Source organism: Budorcas taxicolor, chromosome 3 (genome assembly GCF_023091745.1).
Source record: "Budorcas taxicolor isolate Tak-1 chromosome 3, Takin1.1, whole genome shotgun sequence".
NCBI lineage: Eukaryota > Metazoa > Chordata > Mammalia > Artiodactyla > Bovidae > Budorcas > Budorcas taxicolor.
In genome coordinates, this window is record NC_068912.1 from 101,429,235 (window position 1) to 101,441,525 (window position 12,291).

A 12,291-nucleotide genomic window follows, 5' to 3' on the forward strand; every position below is an offset into this window, starting at 1 on the left:
CTAGAATGTCGACGTTCACCCTTGCCATCACCTGTTTGACCACTTCCAATTTGCCTTGATTCATGGACCTGACATTCCAGGTTCCTATGCAGTATTGCTCTTTACAGCATCGGACCTTGCTTCTATCACCAGGCACATCCACAACTGGGTATTGTTTTTGGCTCCATCCCTTCATTCTCTCTGGAGTTATTTCTCCACTGATCTCCAGTAGCATATTGGGCACCTACTGACCTGGGGAGTTCCTCTTTTGGTATCCTATCATTTTGCCTTTTCATACTGTTCATGGGGTTCTCAAGGCAAGAATACTGAAGTGGTTTGCCATTCCCTTCTCCAATGGACCACATTCTGTCAGACCTCTCCATCATGACCCGCCTGTCTTGGGTGGCCCCACCGGCATGGCTTGGTTTCATTGAGTTAGACAAGGCTGTGGTCCTAGTGTGATTAGATTGACTAGTTTTCTGTGATTATGGTTTCAGGGTGTCTGCCCTCTGATGCCCTCTTGCAACACCTACATACTGAGCATGACCCAGCCCATCAGAACAAGACCCAGTTTCTTCCACAGTCAGTCTCCCCCATCGGGAAGCTTTCATAAGCCTTTTATTGTTACCTATCAGAGGACAGACAGAAACCAGATTGTGAAAACCACAAACACAGAAAACTGATCAAACTGACCACAGCCTTGTCTAACTCAGTGAAGTTGTGAGTCATGCCATGTAGGGCCACCCAAGATGGACGGATCATGGTGGTGGAGAGTTCTGACAAAATGTGGTCCACTGGAGAAGGGAATGGCAAACCACTTCAGTATTCTTGCCTTGAGATACCCATGAACAGTATGGGAAGCCTATACATGGGGGATATTCCAGGGGAAAATGAATAACTTCTCCATGTGGCTTAGAATTGAGGTTTAAATACCAACTGAATAGAGAAAGGGATAGGAGAATGTAGGCCTCTTAGGGGAGAGTAAATAATTTACAGGAAAGAGGTATGGGCCCTTAGACGAATGGATGGGAGATATGATAGTTTATGACAAAGTTGGTCTGGATGTGATATAGAATTCCAGTGATATGAGATGAAACTCCCAGGAAGGGGATTTGTGATGACTGAGTTTCTTTGGAGGCTCCCTCTTCAGGCAGATAAGGTGAGTTCAGAGAAAGCCTCTCCCTGCATTTGCAATTTTTCAAGTGCCTATTTAGCTCAAAGTAACCAATATGCCAAAGTGGCTCATTTGGGGGTGGCATGTTCTGTTAGCCATCACTGTCTCCTCCCCTTGGAAGGTTAATAAGGTTCTGGAGCCCTCCTCCAGGAGCCCAGGCATCAGGAGGACATCCTCCTGGATGCTGTAACTGAAGGGCCTGCCAGCCTACTCTGCCTCCTCCTTCAGTGTCACATAAGCTGCCATTAATGGATCTTATACACTGCCACAAACCAGGCATGGGCTAAGCATTTATCTTCTGGACTGTTCACAGTAACTTTATGATGTCATGGGATTTTTATCTCCAATTCACAGATGAGGAAACTGAGGCTCATGGGGCTAAGCCTCTTGCCCAAGGTTAAGGGGCAGAGCCAAGACCTGAACCCAAGATGCCTGACCCCACTATTCACCACTGCATGACTTTTTAATTTATTCTTTGGCCGCATGGCATGCAGGATCTTAGTTCCCCAACCAGAGATCAAATCCGTGCCCCCTGCAGTGGAAATGTAACCACTGGACGGCCAGCGGATTCCCCTGCCTGACTTTTCTGGGAGTCACTAGTTCTCTGTCCTTGCATCTGTCCTCCTATTCTACTCATCTCTCAGTCCCTCTTACTGGTGCCCTTTCTCCTCCCCACAAGATACTCACAACCTCTGACCAAGCTGAGGTTTTTCTGAGCTCTCTGAGTCTCCATCTCCCAGAGGATGCTCTCAGACCTGCTGCTCCTAGTTGAACACTTATCCCAAATGCCTACCCCTTGGCAGCTCAGAGTCAGAATCTCTTGAGGGTATCAGGTCACAGAGGTCAAGGGAGTCTTTCAAGAATGAAAGATGCAGGACTTCTCTGGTGATCCAGTGGCTAAGACTCTGCACTTCCAATGAAAGGGACACAGGTTTGATTCCTGGTTGGGGAACTAAGATCCCACATGTTTGTGTGGCCAAATATATAAATTAAAAAAAAAATAGTGAAAGATACCAAGTAAGGTGAGGACTCAGGAGACGCCTACTGGATTCAACAACAAAGAGATCTCAAGTGTCCTTGGTAGGGGCAAAGGTGGAAGTACAAGAGCTGCAACAGAAAGGAGAAGTTAATATCTACAGGAGCATTTCATGCTTACCAAGCGCTGCATAAATATTAATTCATTTGATAGTCACAACAACTCTGTGAGATAGGTATTATCTTTGTTTCCCCACAGGGAAGTTAACGACAGAGGTTAAACAGTTTGCTTAAGAACAAGGTCACAAAGGTAGTTCACTGTGGAGTCTGGATTTAAAAATATGGGCAGGGACTTCCCTGGTGGATCAGTGGCTAAGATTTTATGCTTCCAACACACGGGGCCTGGGTTCAATTCCTGGGCAGGGAACTAGACCCTATGTATTAACAACTAAGAATTCACATGCTGCAACTGAAGATCCCGCATGCTGCAACTAGCACCCGGTGCAACCAAATACATAAATAAATATTCACTCAATGGACAAGAGTTTGGGCAAACTCTGGGAGATAGTGAAGGACAGGGAAGCCTGTTGCACTGCAGTCCAAGGGGTCACAAAGAGTTGGATATGATTTAGCGACTGAACAACAAAATAAATAAATGTATAAAACGTGCTCTTAAAAAAAAACCATCTAGGCACTCTGGCTCCAGACTCCATGCAATAAACTGCCAAGTCATATATCAGCTCTCAGCTGTGAGGAGGGGAGGGGCACTGGCGGTTAGGACCAGAAGAGAGGTGGGGGCAAGAGCTAGGGGAGGATAGAGAAGGGTGGGGAAAATGATTTACAGGTGGAGTGGTTCCCTCTCCTTGACCATAAAACAAAGGGACCTGTCAGCAACTGGGAAGGGAGATAAAGTGACTCAGGAAGGAGGGGCAGGGTGGGGCCTGGGGACTGCTCCCTCCTGGGGCAAGGCTTCAGGTTCTGTACCTTTACCCATGGCTCTGTGGGAAATTCACAGGTCAGGGATCCAGAGAGTTGGGTAACAGGCAGATGTGAGACAGCCTCAGATGGGGATGGGAGCTAAGGACTAAAACACAGCCAACTGGAAGCACTGTCAGAGAAGTGATAGGACCTCAGGGCCCGAGCTCCCCAGGTACCAGAGACTCTTTAAGAGAAGCCGTCCAGAATGCTCTAGGAAAGCCACAGATCAGAGCGTGGGAAGGGGTTGCAAGGCCAGGGGGTTAAGGCCCCAGAACTGGTATCTTGCCCTTTTGCAGGTCAGCTCGTGGGTTTTCCAGACCTCCAGGACAAACACACACACAGTCCTGTTCTTTCTACATATGGACACCTCCCCTGAGCCTGGGAAGGAGAACATAACTCGTCAGGCCATGAGTTGGCTCTCAGACCTTGCTCATTCAGGGAGTTTCTTACAAAAAGTGGGGAGAGGGACCAGATGTCTTTCAGGTTAAGAGATACATGCACCCCAGTGTTCACAGCAGCACTGTTTACAATAGTCAAGACATGGAAGCAACCTAAATGTTCATCAGAGAATGGATAAAAAAGATGTGGTGTATATATACAATGGAATATTACTTAGCCATAAAAAATTAAATAATGCCATGGATGGACCTAGAGATTCTCATGTTAAGTGAAGTCAGAGAAAGACAAATATATGATATCACTTATATATGGAATCTAAAAAAAATGGTATAAAAGAACTTATTTACAAAACAGAAATAGAATCACAGATGCAGAAAACAAACTTATAGTTATGGGGGGAGGAGGTGAAGGGATATAAATTGGGAGATTGAAATTGATATATATACACTATTATATATAAAGTAGATAACTAATAAGGACCTGCTGTATAGCACAAGGAACTCAATACTCTGTAATGGCCTATATGGGAAAACAATCTAAATAAAAGTGGATATATGCATATGCATAAATAATTCACTTGGCTGTACAGCAGAAACAAACACAACATTGTAAATCAACTGTACTCTAATTTTAAATTTTTTTAAATAAAATAGAAAGAGAAAAGAAAAGCCTGCCTGGGTTCAAGTCCTCAGCTTTATTGAGATGAATCAGATGTAATCCTGTCCAAGGTCTTGTGGGCTGGAGGGGAGACCTCTTTGTAGAAGATTTTAGGTTGATATGACTAACTGATTTGAGAGAGGACCTCAAAGGAGCAGTGAAAAGGAGCGAGGTCAGAGGCTGATGACAGCAGATGGAAGTGGGGGCATCTCATAGGCACTTAAAAAAGTGCCTATGTTAAAAGCCAGGACCTGGCACTGTTTGGCTTGGGGAGAGGCCGGCCAGGCATCCCAGGTTCTGAGAAGCAACAGTGGACCGCTAGGTGGAAACCAAAGGGAAAAGTCTGGCTTTTCATGGTGATAGTTGCCCAGGATGAATGCCTGCATGCTCCAGGCTCCGGGCATTCTTGCTCTGAATATTCCCCACTGCCTTGTGAGGAAGGAGTTATTGATACTGTTTTACAGAGGAGCAAACTGAAGTTCAGAGAGATTAGGTATCTTGGATAAAGCCACAGAGAGGCAGAATTCAACCTCAGGTGTGTCGGCCTCACAAACTTACGTTCCTAACCACCTCTCCATGCTTCCTCTCTTCAGGAACCACTTGCAGGGAGAACCAGCTCGCAGCGTGGGGAGGGAGCTTCCCAGGACAGGCCAGAGATTTGATGGACTGGTGCTCTGGCACCGTGCCTGCCACTTAGTCAGTGCTCTGCCATCAGCAGCTGTTATGACACTTTATCATGCCTCTGTCTTCTCACCTGGAGCGTGGGACAGTCAGTTCTGTCACCTTGGCTCCAAGGACGTGGTGTGAGCTGTAGGGTCAATGCAGAGGCATTTATAGCACTCAAAGGCCAGCCCAGCCCTGCAGGCACAGGAAGACACAGCCAGTTCCCAGCACCAGGGGAAGCCGGGTGGCAGCCTCAATCCATCAATGATAACCTCAGTCCGGCCAAACTTTATGGGCCCAGGAGGTACTTAAGTGTTGTGGGGTGAAGGCTAGCTCAGTTCCCCTTCCTCGGCACAGGCTGCTGTCCAGAGCAGGCAGGTAGGTGTGGGATGGGGGTCAGGGTGCCCTGCGCCTTGAGAGACCAACTATCAGCTTCGAGAGCAAGACCCCACGGTGTGTGGGGCTGGGCGACAGTTGAGTCTCCTGTCCTCAGCAGTTCAGGGGTTCCTCCTAGTCCTGCAAGTGGAAGAGGAGCTTGGGGCAGCCTCAGGCAGGAGAGGATGTGGATCTCAGCTCCCCTCTGCCCCATCTCATCCTGGTTTGACCCATGTGCCACTAAGCCTAGGGGGCTGGAGGTGTGCTCTGTCCACTTGTCTGCTTCCTTCCTACTGAAAGGGTGAAGGCTGGGGTCAGGGGGGACCAGAGTTGTGGGAGGTTACTTGGGGACCTAAGCTGGGTGATAAGACAGGCTAAGGAGGAGGTTTGTGGGGAGAGAAGGACAGCTCCAAGGGCAGCTCTCACGACCTTCTGCCCCAGGCCGCCAGCACCATGACCGTCTCCTACACCCTCAAAGTGGCGGAGGCCCGCTTCGGAGGCTTCTCTGGCCTGCTTCTCCGTTGGCGGGGAAGCATCTACAAGCTCCTCTACAAGGAGTTCCTCCTCTTCATCGCCCTGTATGCTCTGCTCAGCGTCACCTACCGGTGCGAGGGTGAGGGCAGGGTCTCAGGGTTGGCCTGCGGGGGACTAGGTTGCCCACCTCCCTCTAACCCAGGCCCTACCTGACCTTCCCCAGGCTGCTGCTGACCCAGGAGCAGAAGCATGTGTATGCTCAGGTGGCCCGATACTGCAACCGCTCTGCGGACCTCATCCCCTTGTCCTTTGTACTGGGTAAGTTCAAAGGACAAGGGGTTCTTGCTTGCAGCCTCCTAGCCATCTTTCCTGACCTTTGGGCTGGGCTGCTAGCTCTGAGGGTCAGAATTAGCCCAGCGGCACATCTGGAGGTCAACCAGAGCAGGCTCAGCAGACATGGGAGCTGTGTGTCGGGTCCAGGATTTCCAGAGGACTAGGCGCTGCCTCGGAGAAGGCAATGGCAACCCACTCCAGTACTCTTGCCTGGAAAAATCCCATGGGCAGAGGAGCCTGGTAGGCTGCAGTCCATGGGGTCGCTAAGAGTCGGACACGACTGAAGCGACTTAGGAGCAGCAGCAGCAGCAGCAGGGCCTGCCTATCACCAGCCCAACCCTCACTCCAAACACAGCCCCAGCCTGCTGCTGGCCTCACAGCCCTCTGCGTCCTTCAGGGGAACTGGAGAGAGGTGACACCTCCCTCCACACCCTCATGGGAAGCAGGGCTCAGAGTTAACCACTGCCTGGACTTGAACCATCACGTCTCTTCTGCCTGAGGAGGTCTGCAGTCTTCTTCCTCCCTGCCTGGTTTGGTCCCTCAGGGCGTGATCAGAGGATGAGGCTGTCCCTCTGACAAGCGAGGCAGGGTGCTGGAGTCAATGTGTCCTTCCCCCTGCCTTGGTTCCACCTGGCTTGGACCAGGCGTTCTGGCTGCGGGCAGGACACACTGACTTCCAAGCCCTCCGTCTTCCCTTCCCGTCCCCACCACCCACGGCGGCGACCAGGTTTCTACGTGACCATGGTGGTGAACCGCTGGTGGGCCCAGTACACAAGCATCCCGCTGCCGGACCAGCTGATGTGCGTCATCTCGGCCACGGTGCACGGCGTGGACCAGCGTGGCCGTCTGCTGCGCCGCACCCTCATCCGCTACGCCAACCTGGCGTCAGTGCTGGTGCTGCGCTCTGTCAGCACGCGCGTACTCAAGCGCTTTCCCACCATGGAGCATGTGGTGGACGCAGGTGCCGCGCTCAGGGAGCCCTGGGAGGGACTGGACCGGACCTGCCCCGAGGGTCTCCTAGGCGGGGAGGTTTGACCACCAGGGGGAGCTCCAGGACCCCAGAGCGGTGAGTCCTGGAGGCCAAGGATGATACTTCATTTCTTTCTCTTCAATCCCTGCAGGTTTTATGTCCCAGGAAGAGAGGAAAAAGTTTGAGAGCCTGAAATCTGACTTCAATAAGTACTGGATTCCTTGCGTCTGGTTCACCAACCTGGCGGCCCAGGCCCGGAAAGATGGGCGAATCCGTGATGACATTGCTCTCTGCCTGCTCCTGGACGTGAGTCAGCCTAGGACTGGGCCCATCTGCCCTCCTCCCCCTAGTTTTGCTTACTGCAACCATAATTTCAGTGCTTAACACCGACATGGTGTCGATATGTAGCGCAGCAAGTGTGAGGAAGTGAGGAAACTGAGGCAAGAAGCGGAAAAAACAAACTTGCCCAAGTCACACAGCTAGTTAGTGGAGCTGAGATTCATCCTCAGACCTTCTGGCTCCAGGGTCTGTCCTTGCAGTCACTGTGCTAAACTGCCTTCCATCACAGGCACCCCGGCCTGACAACACCTCTGAAAGCACAATGAGACCTAGCCCAGGCCTAATGTGTACTGGACTCCCCCGTCCTCTTCTTTCTTCCTTTCTGTCTCCACTGACTTCCTCTTCCTGCTGTTCCACCAGGAGCTGAATAAGTACCGGGCCAAGTGCAGCATGCTCTTCCACTATGACTGGATCAGCATCCCGCTCGTCTACACCCAAGTAACTGCCTCTCACCTCCCCAGTCCCAGTGCCTACTGTATGTCCTGTGCTGTGTGTGACACTGAGAACTAGAGATGGTACCTGCCCGGGGGCAGTTCAGTCCAGTGAGACACTAAATAGCCAAGGGCTCATCCTCAAAGCCTCCCTGGGCCCTCACTAAGATGATCCCCTCCCATTTGGTGCTGCCACACCTTGCTATATGTTGTATTTATTTTTAAATTTATTTTTTAAAATATTTATGTAATTGGCTGGGTTGGGTCTTATTTGCACCATGGGGGAGCTTTAGTTGGCACATGCAAACTCAAGGTGCAGCAATGTGACATCTAGTTCCCTGACTAGGGATCGAACCTGGGCCCCCCACATTGGGAGCTCACCCCCAGGGAAGTCCCCGATACATGTTTTAATTACTTGTTAGATCTACCACTGGCCCTCGGGGCAGAGACAGCATTTTAACCTGTCCCACTCAGTCTGGCATCCCTCCTCCAGGTGGTGACCATCGCAGTATACTCCTTCTTTGCCCTCTCCTTGGTGGGCCGCCAGTTTGTGGAGCCAGTGGCAGGGGCTGCCAAACCTCAGGAGCCTCTGGAGCCAGGGCAAGCCGTAGGAGACCTGGACATGTACGTGCCTCTCACCACTCTGCTGCAGTTCTTCTTCTATGCTGGCTGGCTCAAGGTGGGCACTTCAGGGGGAGGAGATATGGACCCAGGACCCACCCACACTGTGGGGTTAGAAAGTAGGGCTCTGAGCCCAGAAAACACTCTCTTACCACCTGCAGGTGGCAGAACAGATCATCAATCCCTTTGGTGAGGATGACGACGACTTTGAAACCAACCAGCTTATAGACCGCAACTTGCAGGTGATTCAGGGTCTGGTGGCAGCTCCCTGGCAGTCGGGCTCTCCCTCCTTGCCAGCTCTCAGTTCGGGTTCGCAGAGGAGAAGGGGATTCTTGTGACCTGCTGCTCCCAGGTATCCCTGCTCTCCGTGGATGACATGTACCAGAACCTGCCTCCCGCGGAGAAGGACGCATACTGGGATGAGGACTCGGCGCAGCCGCCCTACACGGTGGCCACGGTGGCCGAGTCGCTGCGGCCTTCCTTCCTGGGCTCCACCTTCAACCTGCGGTGAGTAGCCCAGGCCGAGGCAGAACCTGAGTCAGTAGCCAGGCTCCAGTTCCCCACCCACCCTCCGGGCGCCCAGGACTCGGTCCCTCCCGGCCCACCTGCTGTCAGAGGCTTGCTCACGCAGCCCTCCTGCCTGCCCACAGCATGAGCGACGACCCCGAGCAGAGCCTGCAGGTGGAGGCGTCCCCTGGGCCAGCCCGGCCGGTGACCGCGCAGACCCCGCTGCTCGGCCGCTTCCTGGGCGTAGGTGCTCCCTCGCCAGCCATCAGCCTCCGGAACTTCGGCCGCGTCCGCGCCCCCCGTACCCCGCATCTGCTGCGCTTCCGGGCCGAAGAGGGCGGCGACATTGAGGCAGCGGACCGCATCGAAGAGGAGGCGTCAGTGTCAGGGGACGAGACCCAGGAGCCCTGAGCCAAACCTGCCGGGGCGGGCAGTCCAGCTGCCTCCCCCAGGCCCGCCCCCGCCCACTTTGCAGGCCCTGCGGAGCTATTAGAGCAGCATTCCCACGTGCCCTAAGCCCGGGCACCTAGGGACCGCCCCCGATGGCAGAAGGGCCTGAATCAGGGTAGAGGATGCTTCCACGTTGGCTTGGAGGTGAAGCTAGGACACAAGGGCGAGGCACAGAGGACTGGAGCCCAGGTGCAGTTTATTTCCGCTGTGATTTTGGGCTAGGCCAGTTCTTAAACTTGACGGAGCATCAGTATCACTGAAGGGCTGGTTAAAGTCTTGGGTACCACCCCCAGCATTTGATTGATAAGTCTGGGATGGAGGTTAAGAATTTGCATATTTCTAGTAGGTTTCCAGGGAATGCTGCTGCTGCTGCACCCAGGGTCACATAAAAAGATGTTTAGACTATACCTTATTCTGATAACCTCACCCTGAAGAGGGGCCAAAGTGTGTACTGGCTACTTTTATCTGTTATGTTCAATTTGTTTACAATGAGAATGTATTCATTTATTATTTGTGCAATTAAAATTGCTTAAAACTGAACTGGCATACTCTGAAGTGGGCTAAAGATAAGGGTTTGGGGGGCGGGGGGGAAAGAGGGTTTGAGAGTCTGCCCTGGAAGCTGACACTGAGATGTGAAGGCACCCAGCCTAGACTTGCAGCATCTGAACAAGCCCTTCTCTGTTCCCATCAAACAACGCAAGGACAATTTAAGGGGTGAAAACTGCAGGTCCCATCTCTGTGGTGGGTCTGAGGCACTCAGGAGTTATGAGTGGGCCTTCGGAAAACAGCCCCACAGAGTACTAGAGTTGCTCCTAAACTGAGTTTCTCTAAGATTCCTGCCTTCTAAACTGGTGAATGCCAAAGCTGAATGTTAAAGCCAAAGGAAAGTGAAAGTGAAGTCGCTCAGTTGTGTCTGACTCTTTTGAGATCCCATGGACTGTAGTCTACCAGGCTCCTCTGTCCATGGGATTTTCCAGGCAATAGTCCTGGAGTGGATTGCCATTTCCTTCTCCAGGGGATCTTCCCAACCCAGGGCTCGAACCCGGGTCTCCCGCACTGTAGACAGACGCTTTACCGTAAACAAATGCCAAAACTCAAAAACGGAAGGCATGGTGAATGTAGGGAGAGCTTGAGGACATGCAGCCTCTGGCACTGCTGACAGGACTACAATGCTGGGTTCTGCTTTCCTGCTGGGTGACGGGATGCTGAACTTTTCTCAGCCTTGGTTGAAAAACCTATACTGTCCAGAAAAGGCACCTTCTGGTCACCATTCACTCAGAAGGCACCCGAAGTGCTTTGGAAGGGTTGAAAGAGGAGGCCTTGCTTCAGGTTGAGTACTCATCAGGGAGAGCAGTAGAGATGTACATGCATTCAAGGCTCTTTTGTTGCTGTGCCACGCGAACACACAGCTCTCCGAGCAAACATCAGCTAATGACCAGGTGTTATCAGATCACTGGGTGGGAAGGCAGAGGTCAGGTCTCCTCAGAGTCAATGGTAAGGTAAGGGCTGGTCTTAGTGGTCCACCCTTTCCGACCGTTTAGCCAGAAGTCGGAATTACAGAAGTCTGCAATTAGCCAAGTTGATGAACCAATTTAGATTTGTGGCTCATTTAAGACAAATGCTTTTCAACCACTTTAAATTGGATAAAACCTTTTCTTTAGAACTCCTTAAAGTACATATTTGATTGGTGTATTGCTGTGCCACTTTCCAGGTACTAGAGATGCAGCAATAAACATACCCGTTTCCCCAAGAAATATATTTTAATAGAGGGTTCAAAATAAGATAAGCAAACAAAATTTATGCCAAATAAGGAAAAAAACAAGGGCAAAAGATACAGCATGGAAGGGGAAGGGAACTCACTGGACTGACAAAGATCTAAAAGGAGTGGGCACCGTGGGCACATGACAGGAAGTATTCCCAACAAAAGGAATAGCAAGTGAACACATGTAAGGATGGCAGTCACCATAGAAGGGATTAGGGCTCACTGAGTTCCATAGCTTCTGGTTGCAACTTTGAGATGGGATGCTGTGTAAAAAAATTTATCTTTTAGGGACTTCACTGGTGGTCTAGTGGTTACGACTTTACATTCCAATGCAGGGGGCACAGGTTTGATTTCTGGTCGGGCAACTAAGATCCCACAAGCTGTGCAGGCAAAATACCAAACACAAAATCAGTTTTGTAACAAATTTAATAAAGACCATTAAAAATGGTTCATATCCAAAAGAAGTTAAAAAAAAAAATCTTCTCTCTTTAAAACGATCACAGGGAGCTGGGATCGTGTTGGAGAAAACAGAAGAGCAAAGCAGGATGCAGAAAAGAGACCAGAGCAGCAGTTGTGCTTTGTGCTCGGTTGCCAGCTGTTTTCAGCCCTTGGACTGCAACCCACCAGGCTCCTCTGTCCATGGGATTCTCCAGGCAATACTGGGATGGGTTGCCATGCCCCGCTCCAGGGGATCTTCCCAACCCAGGAACCAAACCTGCGTCTCTTATGCCTCCTGCACTGGAAGGCAGGTTCTTTACCACTAGCACCAAAAAAAATTTGGTGACATTTCATGTGGGAGTTATGACCCAAGGATAACCTAAGATTTAACCTGTCTTTAACCTAAAAGACCACCAATTGCTACCATCAAATAACTGAGGAACTATGAAAAGGGAAAGCAGAAGAAACCAATTCAACAATTTAACAAACTGTTGAGTAAGGAGAGGGGAAAGGATTAGAGCTCAAAAGAAAATTAAGATAGTATGTATAACTGCTCAACAATGCAGAAATGTAGAATACAATTTCAAGGTTTCTAGACCAGGAACCTGAAAAAAAAACCCAAACCAAAGTCTGCATACAGGGTCTCTAAAAGAACTTTAGGGAGGCAACATGGCTTTGGTTCCAACGATGGTCCAGTCAACAGTCCAATACTGCAGGGGCCCCAAGCTGGGTTACCTCCCTCATAGCCTCTGCTCAGCCTGCACAA

General features: G+C 50.8%; 1 protein-coding gene across 1 annotated transcript; it reads left to right on the forward strand.

Moving 5' to 3' along the window:
- The first annotated feature begins 5,653 nt into the window (after window positions 1–5,653).
- On the forward strand, window positions 5,654–9,286 carry BEST4 (bestrophin 4). The gene is made up of 9 exons (XM_052637885.1): window positions 5,654–5,805; window positions 5,898–5,992; window positions 6,735–6,968; window positions 7,129–7,283; window positions 7,677–7,754; window positions 8,241–8,426; window positions 8,530–8,610; window positions 8,721–8,875; window positions 9,019–9,286. The coding sequence occupies exons 1-9, from the start codon at window positions 5,654–5,656 to the stop codon at window positions 9,284–9,286; spliced, it is 1,404 nt and encodes a 467-aa protein (XP_052493845.1).
- The last annotated feature ends 3,005 nt before the right edge of the window (window positions 9,287–12,291 follow it).